The sequence below is a fragment of the Labrus mixtus genome, chromosome 16 (assembly GCF_963584025.1).
Source record: "Labrus mixtus chromosome 16, fLabMix1.1, whole genome shotgun sequence".
Lineage (NCBI taxonomy): Eukaryota > Metazoa > Chordata > Actinopteri > Labriformes > Labridae > Labrus > Labrus mixtus.
In genome coordinates, this window is record NC_083627.1 from 100,001 (window position 1) to 112,500 (window position 12,500).

The 12,500-nt window shown below is 47.1% G+C and overlaps 2 protein-coding genes across 4 annotated transcripts in view; both read left to right on the forward strand.

Annotated features, from left to right (window-relative positions):
• The window catches only part of anp32e (acidic (leucine-rich) nuclear phosphoprotein 32 family, member E), an 11,028-nt gene extending 4,278 nt beyond the window's left edge, over nt 1–6,750 (forward strand). The window contains exons 2-7 of one of the 3 annotated variants that reach the window (XM_061059726.1): nt 1,183–1,332; nt 1,424–1,546; nt 1,681–1,843; nt 2,155–2,264; nt 3,782–3,827; nt 3,922–6,750. In XM_061059726.1, coding sequence (XP_060915709.1) covers nt 1,183–1,332; nt 1,424–1,546; nt 1,681–1,843; nt 2,155–2,264; nt 3,782–3,827; nt 3,922–4,013 — 684 coding nt within the window. In that variant the 3' untranslated portion in view covers nt 4,014–6,750. Of the gene's footprint in view, nt 1–1,182; nt 1,333–1,423; nt 1,547–1,680; nt 1,844–2,154; nt 2,283–3,781; nt 3,828–3,921 lie in introns of all 3 variants that reach the window. The other 2 variants (XM_061059727.1, XM_061059725.1) reach the window with 2 other exon arrangements.
• Nucleotides 1–12,500, forward strand: part of mllt11 (MLLT11 transcription factor 7 cofactor) — a 163,128-nt gene that overhangs the window by 17,943 nt on the left and 132,685 nt on the right. The gene's annotated exons all lie outside the window — the stretch shown is intronic.

A 12,500-nucleotide genomic window follows, 5' to 3' on the forward strand; every position in this document is an offset into this window, starting at 1 on the left:
AAGTCATCCACGAGCGGTCATCTGAACCCTAACCCCTATATTCTTTACACACATTATGTGCGCCTCAACATGTCTAGAACCCTTAAGACCGGCTGCCCCACAGGATCCTCACAGTGGGAGACTGTCCCTGTCCGGGGCGGGGGGCGGGGGGTCTCAGGAGGGAAGACTTAATCGAAACAGACGGATTCAGAGTGGTGGATTAAGCAACAGAGTCTGACAGTTAATGTCTTTGTTACCATGCTGCTAATACAACATGTTCACACATGACCACCGACTGTAAAGCGTTTGACCACCGACTGTAAAGTGTTTGACCACAGACTGTAAAGTGTTTGACCACCGACTGTAAAGCGTTTGACCACCGACTGTAAAGCGTTTGACCACCGACTGTAAAGTGTTTGACCACAGACTGTAAAGTGTTTGACCACCGACTGTAAAGCGTTTGACCACCGACTGTAAAGTGTTTGACCACCGACTGTAAAGCGTTTGACCACAGACTGTAAAGCGTTTGACCACAGACTGTAAAGCGTTTGACCACAGACTGTAAAGCGTTTGACCACCAACTGTAAAGCGTTTGACCCTAACAGACCCTGACAGTCTGTAATGAGGACCCTGACAGTCTGTAATGAGGACCCTGACAGTCTGTAATGAGGACCCTGACAGTCTGTAATGAGGACCCTGACAGTCTGTAATGAGGACCCTGACAGTCTGTAATGAGGACCCTGACAGTCTGTAATGAGGACCCTCATATCAGTGTTTTCAGCTCTGAGTTTATGATTATTAAATGTTTAATTATAGTTTATCATCATCTGAAAATAAAGAATAATTCAATCTTAACCATCTACGTTCTTCAACTTTCACTCAGGATAATTATCGATATCGACTGATGTGACGTTTTATATGGTGATTAAATGATTCGTCATATCGCCCAGGCCTAACAAACGCTTAGCAGACTGTTAAAATAATGTTTAAACATCCAAAACTGGATATTGTCCTGGTGGTTTGTGCAGACACCAGTTTGAGATTTAAAGTGATGACGGTTAGAAAGAAACCTTCAGAGTGAACAGCAGCAGCCTCTAGTGGACGCCAGGAGAACAGCAGCTGAAGACCCATGTAGGTCAAGGTCGACTTTAACACTGTGTGTGTGTGCGTGTGTGTGTGTGTGTGTGTGTGTGCGTGTGTCAGATTGCAGAGCTGGTGCTGGACAACAGTCGCTCTGCAGACGGCGAGGTGGAGGGTCTGACAGACGCGTTCACAGAGCTTGAGTTCCTCAGTATGGTCAACGTGGGTCTGAGCTCGCTGGCTAAACTGCCCTCACTGCCCAAACTACACAAGGTAACACACACACACACACACACACACACACACACGCGCGCGCGCACAGTTTGAACAATGATTGTTAATTGTTCTGTGTTTGTGTTCTCAGTTGGAGCTGAGCGACAACAACCTGTCAGCTTCTCTGGAGACACTGTCAGAAAAATGTCCAAACCTGACCTACCTCAACCTGAGCGGGAACAAGATCAAAGAGCTGAGCAACGTGGAGGCTCTGGTGAACACACACACACACACACACACACACACACAGAGCTGTAAAGAGTCATCAGCCAATAGAAACACGTGACTTTAATCATTGATCAACAGTATGAGCCTGCTAACATGCTAACACACTCTGTCCTGCTGCAGCAAAACCTGAAGAGCCTGCAGAGTCTGGACCTGTTTAACTGTGAGATCACGTCTCTGGAGGACTACAGGGAGAGCGTGTTCGAGCTGCTGCCTCAGGTCACCTACCTGGACGGATTCGACCAGGAGGACAACGAGGCGCCCGACTCTGAGGCAGACGATGAAGGTGAGCACAGAGCTAGCTCAGGTGTGCCCCCTCCTGGCCAATCTGAACCAAGCACCCACCTGCAGTTCCTTAAGTGTCCACTTGGGGCTGTGTGTGTTCACAGTGTAAAACACAGAGCTGCTCTGATTGGTTCATGTCTTTATGATTTGACTGACAGGTGGGTGTGTTATATGTGTTTGTCAGAAGTGTGTGTGTTTGTCTCTTTTTCTAGATTGATCAAACGCCTCTTAGGTAAGCAACAGGTGACGTCACTGAGACTACATTATGTTTGATCCCGTCTGTTGTCTGAACCCCACTCTCTGTGTTCACAGACGAGGACGGCGAGGACGGGGCGGGGCCGACTGGAGACTACGACGATGACGACGACGAAGAGGAGGATGAGGACGGCTCAGAGGGAGGAGAGGTGGGGCTGAGCTTTCAGGTGAACCGTGCTAACCAGGTGGGCAAATCAGGCTTCGGCCTGCAGGTCGATCCAGAAACCAGCTTCACCTTCCCATCATGTACCTGTGCTCAGGCAGGCAGAGAACAGGAAACAGTTTAACGACTATGAGCAGATCAGGCGCTCAGAGCTCACCTCAAATATTTCAGGAAGTTAAAAATGATTATTATAACGCATCATGTCAGGGTTCATAAGAACAGGCTGCCACCATCCCAGAACTTTGATTCTGACCCAACAATAATGAGACCGGTTTGGATACTGTGGCAACCGTAAGAGAAGTCCTGGACGCCCAGTGTCGGGTTATTTAGGAGAACATGCAGACTGTGTTTTTATTGATCCATAATTAGAAACAGAATCACGTCGTATCTATAACAGCCTTCCGCTCTTTGGAGCCCAGATCTGATCTCAGAGTTTATCATGAAGTCCTGTTCTCTGCCTGGTCTGACCTGAGCTGGTTTAAAGGATCGACCTCAGGTGTGTCATCAGCTGTGACCGTGTTCCTGACCAGGTTCAGCACCAAAATGGTCGCCTCTGAGGATAAGTGTTTCAAACAACAGATTTATTTCCCTCACTTAAATGTTTGAAACATCTTTAAAATCATTATTCTTCTAAATATGATGTGAAATATTAAGATCACCGATGAAATGATTTCATGGTAACAATCAACAATGTCCACGTTATTCTGCGCCCTGTGATACCAGTGAAAGATGGAGGACACAGTTTAGTTTAAAGAGCTTCGATTATAAAATATTTCAGAAACATGTAAATCAAAACAACACTCGTCAGAATCGGCCCGATGGAGGTCAGCCTGGTCACTGTGATGTCATGACATGATGTCATTAAAAAAACTTATTACTGTCGTCCAATCATAAACCACCTTCTCCTTAGAGCTCTTTAACCCTAACCCTCTAGTGTGTGACCCCGTAGAGCTCTTTAGTGTGTGACCCTGTAGTGCTCTTTAGTGTGTGACCCCGTAGAGCTCTTTAACCCTAACCCTCTAGTGTGTGACCCCGTAGAGCTCTTTAACCCTAACCCTCTAGTGTGTGACCCCGTAGAGCTCTTTAGTGTGACCCCGTAGAGCTCTTTAGTGTGTGACCCCGTAGAGCTCTTTAGTGTGACCCCGTAGAGCTCTTTAGTGTGACCCCGTAGAGCTCTTTAGTGTGTGACCCCGTAGAGCTCTTTAACCCTAACCCTCTAGTGTGTGACCCCGTAGAGCTCTTTAGTGTGTGACCCCGTAGAGCTCTTTAACCCTAACCCTCTAGTGTGTGACCCCGTAGAGCTCTTTAGTGTGACCCCGTAGAGCTCTTTAGTGTGACCCCGTAGAGCTCTTTAGTGTGTGACCCCGTAGAGCTCTTTAGTGTGTGACCCCGTAGAGCTCTTTAGTGTGTGACCCCGTAGAGCTCTTTAGTGTGACCCAGTAGAGCTCTTTAGTGTGACCCCGTAGAGCTCTATAATCTTGTAGAATCTAAACTTCTTTTCTTGTTGCTGCTCGCTCTCAGGATGACGATGAGGATGAAGACGACTATGCAGAGGAGGAGGAGGAAGGTGAGTGATGCATCATGGGATGTGTTTTCTGTCTGCAGAGTCCCTGTTGGTCTCAGCTGATTGGTCCATTCTCTCTCTCTCTCTGTGTGTGCAGAGGATAAAGCGGGCGTTCAGGGACAAAAGAGGAAGAGAGACGTGGACGACGAAGGCGAGGATGATGACGACGACGACGATGACGACGACTAGCCGTCCGGCGATGGTCGTCTGTGTGTCGTCCTGTCCTGTTTCTGTCCATCTCCGTCCTCCTCCGGATCCGACCTCCGCCAGACAACAAACAAACAAGTCGACCAGTCAGGGCGCAGCAACAGGAACAGTGTGATCAGTTTTCACTTCTTTAGATTTATCAGGACACGCCTCCCTTTAAAACCAGGATCAAACTATGACCCCGCCTCCTCTCCCCATCCTGGACTCTGATCCTGGACTCACGCCAACATCCTCCGCCGGACCGCTCAGACGAATAAATCAGGTGTGAATTTTTCTGCTTCAGGCCGACGCCCACTCTTGAGACGAAACGCCGTTTGTCCTGAAGATCTGGAAAGTTCCCGATGGAGAGTCCAGTCCAGCTCAGACCACAAGACTCCAGCCTCAGATACTGAACTTAAAACCCAAATTCTGATTGGTCCATGTGATGCTGCGCGTGAACGTTACCATGGTTACAGTGGATGTGGGATGTAACCACGCGCTCATCTGATTTTAGAAACACCGTTTTATCATTTTTAAAGAAGTGCGAGCGGCGCCGTGATGTTGTTTTATCCGTGGCGTTCGTGCGTCTCTTATAAGTGAACGCTGTTTTATTCACTCTGCACGCCATGTCTGAACGCCTCCCTTATTCAGTTACTGAGGCAGATGGCGCCCACTGCTGGTTGTTACATCCTTACATGTGATGTCATCAAATCAGACGACCAGAGTCCACCTAGAACCAAACTCCAAAACCTTCTGAACAGGAAGTGAATCCTTTGATTGACAGCTTCACACCCGCCCCGCCAGTCAAAATTCTCACACGCTGGGCGGCGACCGTCTGGTGACGCCATTTAGAGTCTGAGCGGTGGATCCCGCCCCTTTAACCCAAACACATTCAATAACCTGCTGAAAGGTCAAAGGTCGCTTTCAGATGTCTCAGCGCCTCCGTCCTTGTTACCGCCACCGCTTTCGTCTTCTGAGGTTATTTAATGGCAGTTAGCAGCTGCGATCTGGTGGCCGGAGAGCGTAACAACCAGACGATCCAGGACGCCATCAGCGCTGCGATGGTTAATCTCTTTTTAACGTTCGTTCAGTTTAGCGCCGAGGTTTTGGATCTTGTGGTCTGAACTGGATCTCAAAGAACCTGATACATCTTCATCACATGACTCTGAGCCAGGACACACCTCCGTCTGCGTCTGGACTCTAACAGGACCAATCAGGGACGAGTTTCAGGATTCCCCGCCATCTTTGACCCTTTAGCTGCTGATCAGGATGAGTAGTGATCACTCTGCCCGTCACACCTGCTGTAGACATGATGATGATATTCCCCATGTGTGTTTGATTTATTGTAGGGGGTTTCCCAGGGAAGATTAGGGGGGCAGGTGGGAGCAAAGTTTAGTCTGATGTGTTTTTTTGTATTATTGTTTTGTCCATGAACAGCTGTTTTGTAGTTTGATGTGAAAGCGAGCGCCGTGTCCTCAAACAGCCCGTCCCCTCGCCATGTTCAGACCGCTGTCGTGTAACTACTCAGGCTCCGCCCCCCTGAAATATACCTCAACCTCCAACTGAACCTGCAGCTCCTCTTAAGGGAATAGTTTCCCTTCATGTAGACCAAACTTGCGCTGCGTTCAGGTGCCTCTGTTCAAAACGCTGCGTTCAGGTGCCTCTGTTCAAAACGCGTTCAAGTTCTGACATTTAAAATAATTACTGACCAATCACAGGCCACTCTGTAAGTCACAGAGCACCTGAACGCATCCTGACAGGTGCACAGTGGATTGTGGGATTTGTAGGAGGTGTAGCGTGGGTTTAATGGAGGCGGAGCCAGAAGCAGAACACGCCTGCCAAGTGTCACTGCTCAGCGTGGGTGACGGCGGCCTCCCTCTCTCTCGTGGGTGACGGCGGCCTCCCTCTCTCTCGTGGGTGACGGCGGCCTCCCTCTCTCTCGTGGGTGACGGCGGCCTCCCTCTCTCTCGTGGGTGACGGCGGCCTCCCTCTCTCTCGTGGGTGACGGCGTGTTCCTCCCCGTTGTTTTGAGGAGTGTAAAGCATCCCGCCTGTCAGACCTGCTGAGGTCGGCTCTCTCTGGTTTTTAATACTGTAAATAGAGTTTCTCTTTCAGGGTGTTGTTTTGTTTTGAAGAAGCGAGGTGGTAGTGTCCCCGTGTCTCTAACCCCGCCTGTTACTTTCCCTCCATCGTCCCGTCTGTGGGGAAACAATAAAGTGTGTGTGTGTGTGTGTGTGTGTGTGTGTGTGAGTGACTCTTTGTGCTGTAAAACAAACTGCAGGTTTTCATTAAAACATCTGAAAAGAAAGACGAGGGACTCTGAAGTGGTTTCTCTGCAGGATCAGAGACGTCCTTCATCGTCCTTTGAGCCTGCAAGACCACGAGCAGGGTTCACCTGAACTACCATCTGTCCACCTGAGCAGGTAGGTTTAGACCGGACCAGTAGAGTGCCAAGCTGCAGTTCCTCTCGTGTCCACTAGAGGCCGTCATTAGCCTTCTCAATGTTACTGTTACTACACGCGCGCACGAATAAAACACTAATGGAAGAGGAGGAAGGAGAGGAGGACCTGTGTGTGTAAAATACATTTTCAACTGGAGTAAAAACAGAAAAAGTTTAGTTTCAGTTTTTTTATGTTAAAATAAAAATGTAAACCAATCAGAACATGGAAGCTGATTCAATATAAATAATGAGCGTGTTGTTGACCTCACTCACTGTGAACATAGATATATATTTATAGATCTTATAATATATCTTATAGATAATAAAGGACTTGATATGATGAGTGAGAGACAATCTTTGTCCTGATGTTTATTTACTGATTGTTTATATTTGTATTTATCTGGAGTTCATGTTTACAGGAAGTAGAACCAGAGAATCTGCTCAGAGTGTGTGTTGTCAGTGTGTCCTGTAGAGGGTGCTGTGCTCTCTTTCCTCTTCAATGTTTTTCTGTGGAAATAAAAACTCAAAAACTTGAATCTAAAAGTCAAAGTTCAGCTTTCTATGAAAGAGTGTGATTGGTCCTTGAACTCTCTTAATAAACATGATATATTTATTACATGTGAGATGTTTGAATCCTCTCTTCTGGCTACATGTGGATTCATGTTTTGGTTAAAGTTACATTCACCAAGGGTCAGACTTTTTACTGATCGTGTGGGAGGATTGAAACATGGGGAAAAGCTCCCGGCTGCCCCGCTGGCTGCCAGCACACCTGGTACGATCCACGGACACACACTGAAATCCCTGCAATGCTGGATGCCACGTCCCCGGCAGACTGCAGGCCCCCCATGGCGCTCAGGTAGAAGGTGTTGTGAAAGCGGTGCAGGTACCACCTTCTGCAGGTTGGTTTAGTTTAAAGTTTGCTTCTTATAAAAAACGAGTTTTTAACCTTTGACCTTTGTGGGCTCCACAGTCAGTCTGCATCATGAAATAAATAATTTTATTGATATTCAAATGTTTTTTTTAACATTTTCCTTACTTTGATCCCAAAACTAAATTCAGTCACTCCTCCACTTTCTGCTCCTCTTCCTCTTCCTCCTCCTCCCCCTCCTCCTCTTCATCCCCCTCCTCCTCCTCCTCTTCCTCTTCCTCCCCCTACTCCTCTTCATCCTCCTCCTCCTCCTCTTCATCCTCCTCCTCCTCTTCATCTTCCTCTTCATCCTCCTCCCCCTACTCCTCTTCATCCTAACTCCTCCTCTTCATCCTCCTCCTCCTCTTCATCTTCCTCTTCATTCTCCTCCCCCTACTCCTCTTAATGCTCCTCCTCCCCCTTCACTGAAATGTAAACAGATCAAACTGTTAAATAGTCCTTTAATGGATGGAACAGCTGGGACTTCCCTCCCCCTGCTGTGTCCTCCTCCCCAGAGAGTTTCCTGTCTGTTCTCAGAGGGAACACTCACACTCGCCCCATCAGACACAATATTCAGCTGCTCTGATTGTTTGCAGCTGATTGAAGGCGTGACAATGTTCAGACTGTCATTGATTGATTAGTGAAACCTCCCTCATTGATCCATCAGGTACACAGAGGACGGTTTATCAATCATAGACGACTGTTAAATGACCTCATGTAGTAGTTAAAGATGTCACCACTAGATGTCACTGCTGTAAATTGACACTAGCTGTTAGTTATTGTATTGTATATTGGTACCATGAGCAGGCCTGATAACCAAAGGCTGTACCTCCCATAGTACATTCAGAGACCGTAGGTACCAGGAGCAGGACTGATAACTGAAGGCTCTACCTCCAATAGTACATTTAGAGACCGTAGGTACCAGGAGCAGGCCTGATAACTGAAGGCTCTACCTCCCATAGTACATTTAGAGACTGTAGGCTCTACCTCGCATAGTACATTTAGAGACCGTAGGTACCAGGAGCAGGCCTGATAACTGAAGGCTCTACCTCCCATAGTACATTTAGAGACTGTAGGCTCTACCTCGCATAGTACATTTAGAGACCGTAGGTACCAGGAGCAGGCCTGATAACTGAAGGCTCTACCTCCCATAGTACATTTAGAGACTGTAGGCTCTACCTCGCATAGTACATTCAGAGACCGTAGGTACCAGGAGCAGGACTGATAACTGAAGGCTCTACCTCCAATAGTACATTTAGAGACCGTAGGTACCAGGAGCAGGCCTGATAACTGAAGGCTCTACCTTCCATAATACATTTAGAGACTTTACCACGAGCAGGCCTGATAACTGAAGACTCTACCTCTCATAGTACATTTAGAGACCGTGGGTACCAAGACTAGGTCTGATAACTGAAGACTCTACCTCCCATAGTACATTTAGAGACTGTAGGTTCTACCTCGCATAGTACATTTAGAGACCGTAGGTACCAGGAGCAGGTCTGATAACTGAAGGCTCTACCTCCCATAGTACATTTAGAGACTTTACCACGAGCAGGCCTGATAACTGAAGACTCTACCTCTCATAGTACATTTAGAGACCGTGGGTACCAAGACTAGGTCTGATAACTGAAGACTCTACCTCCCATAGTACATTTAGAGACTGTAAGTACCACAAGCAGGCCTGATAACTGAAGACTCTACCTCCCATAGTACATTTAGAGACTGTAAGTACCACAAGCAGGCCTGATAACTGAAGACTCTACCTCCCATAGTACATTTAGAGACTGTAAGTACCACGAGCAGGCCTGATAACTGAAGACTCTACCTCCCATAGTACATTTAGAGACTGTAAGTACCACGAGCAGGCCTGATAACTGAAGACTCTACCTCCCATAGTACATTTAGAGACTGTAAGTACCACGAGCAGGCCTGATAACTGAAGACTCTACCTCCCATAGTACATTTAGAGACTGTACGTACCATGAGCAGGCCTGATAACCGAAGGCTCTACCTCCCATAGTACATTCAGAGACCGTAGGTACCAGGAGCAGGACTGATAACTGAAGGCTCTACCTCCCATAGTACATTTAGAGACCGTAGGTACCAGGAGCAGGCCTGATAACTGAAGGCTCTACCTCCCATAGTACATTTAGAGAATTTACCATGAGCAGGCCTGATAACTGAAGGCTCTACCTCTCATAGTACATTTAGAGACCGTAGGTACCAGGAGCAGGTCTGATAACTGAAGGCTCTACCTCCCATGGTACATTTAGAGACTTTACCACGAGCAGGCCTGATAACTGAAGACTCTACCTATCATAGTACATTTAGAGACTGTAAGTACCACAAGCAGGCCTGATAACTGAAGACTCTACCTCCCATAGTACATTTATAGACTGTAAGTACCACAAGCAGGCCTGATAACTGAAGACTCTACCTCCCATAGTACATTTATAGACTGTAAGTACCACGAGCAGGCCTGATAACTGAAGACTCTACCTCCCATAGTACATTTAGAGACTGTAAGTACCACGAGCAGGCCTGATAACTGAAGGCTCTACCTCCCATAGTACATTTAGAGACTGTAAGTACCAGGAGCAGGACTGATAACTGAAGGCTCTACCTCCCATAGTACATTTAGAGACTGTAGGTACCATGAGCAGGCCTGATAACTGAAGGCTCTACATCCCATAGTACATTTAGAGACCGTGGGTACCACGAGCAGGCCTGATAACTAAAGGCTCTACCTCCCATTGTACATTTAGAGACCGTGGGTACCACGAGCAGGCCTGATAACTGAAGGCTCTACCTCCCATTGTACATTTAGAGCCCGTGGGTACCACGAGCAGGCCTGATAACTGAAGGCTCCACCTCCCATAGTACATTTAGAGACTTTACCACGAGCAGTCCTGATAACTGAAGGCTCTACCTCCTATAATACATTTAGAGACTGTAGGCTCTACCTCCCATAGTACATTTAGAGACTTTACCATGAGCAGGCCTGATAACTGAAGGCTCTACCTCCCATAGTACATTTAGAGACTGTGGGTACAACGAGCAGGCCTGATAACTGAAGGCTCTACCTCCTATAGTACATTTAGAGACTGTACCACAAGCAGGCCTGATAACTGAAGGCTCTACCTCCTATAGTACATTTAGAGACTGTAAGTACCACGAGCTGGCCTGATAACTGAAGGCTCCACCTCCCATAGTACATTTAGAGACCGTGGGTACCACGAGCAGGCCTGATAACTGAAGGCTCCACCTCCCATAGTACATTTAGAGACCGTGGGTACCACAAGCAGGCCTGATAACTGAAGGTTCTACCTCCCATAGTACATTTAGAGACTTTACAACGAGCAGGTCTGATAACTGAAGGTTCTACCTCCCATAGTACATTTAGAGACTGTAAGTATCACGAGCAGGCCTGATAACTGACGGCTCTACCTCCCATAGTACATTTAGAGACTTTACCACGAGCAGGCCTCATAACTGAAGGCTCCAACTCCCATAGTACATTTAGAGACCGTGGGTACCACGAGCAGGCCTGATAACTGAAGGCTCCACCTCCCATAGTACATGTAGAGACCGTGGTTACCACGAGCTGGCCTGATAACTGAAGGCTCCACCTCCCATAGTACATTTAGAGACCGTGGGTACCACGAGCAGGCCTGATAACTGAAGGCTCCACCTCCCATAGTACATTTAGAGACCGTGGGTACCACGAGCAGGCCTGATAACTGAAGGCTCTACCTCCCATAGTACATTTAGAGACTTTACCACGAGCAGGCCTGATAACTGAAGGCTCTACCTCCTATAGTACATTTAGAGACTGTAGGCTCTACCTCCCATAGTACATTTAGAGACTTTACCAGGAGCAGGCCTGATAACTGAAGGCTCTACCTCCTATAGTACATTTAGAGACTGTAGGCTCTACCTCCCATAGTACATTTAGAGACCGTGGGTACCACGAGCAGGCCTGATGACTGAAGGCTCTACCTCCCATAGTACATTTAGAGACTGTAGGTACCACGAGCAGGTCTGATAACTGAAGGCTCTTCCTCCCATAGTACATTTAGAGACTGTAGGTACCACGAGCAGGCCTGATAACTGAAAGCTCTACCTCCCATAGTACATTTAGAGACTGTACCACGAGCAGGCCTGATAACTGAAGGCTCTACCTCCCATAGTACATTTAGAGACTGTACCACGAGCAGGCCTGATAACTGAAGGCTCTACCTCCCATAGTACATTTAGAGACTGTAGGCTCTACCTCCCATAGTACATTTAGAGACTTTACCAGGAGCAGGCCTGATAACTGAAGGCTCTACCTCCTATAGTACATTTAGAGACTGTAGGCTCTACCTCCCATAGTACATTTAGAGACCATGGGTACCACGAGCAGGCCTGATGACTGAAGGCTCTACCTCCCATAGTACATTTAGAGACTGTAGGTACCACGAGCAGGTCTGATAACTGAAGGCTCTTCCTCCCATAGTACATTTAGAGACTGTAGGTACCACGAGCAGGCCTGATAACTGAAAGCTCTACCTCCCATAGTACATTTAGAGACTGTACCACGAGCAGGCCTGATAACTGAAGGCTCTACCTCCCATAGTACATTTAGAGACTGTACCACGAGCAGGCCTGATAACGGAAGGCTCTACCTCCCATAGTACATTTAGAGACTGTACCACGAGCAGGCCTGGTACTTTAAAAAAAAACATCCAACAGACAGAAAAAGGTCTTGTTAGGGTGTATGTGTGTGTGTGTGTGTGTGCTATGATGCTGTCCTCTGTGTTGTTATGGTGTGTTAGCTCCTCTAAAATATTTACACTTTTGCTCCTAAAAGCTTTTGGTTTTCATTTTATTTTTATAAGGAACACACACACACACACACACACACACACACACACACACACACACACACTGGGTGCTGATGATGTTGATGATGATGTCACTGGTTGTGTTGATGTTTTACAGGAAGATTTTTTAGTTCCATTGCTACCAGACTCAATTTAAAGAGTAGGAATAGAGCGAATATATATAATTCACATTCACACAGATTGAACGTTAATCCGTATACGGACTCATGATCGACTATATTTCATCACTTTATCAAAATGATGTCAACACAGAATGA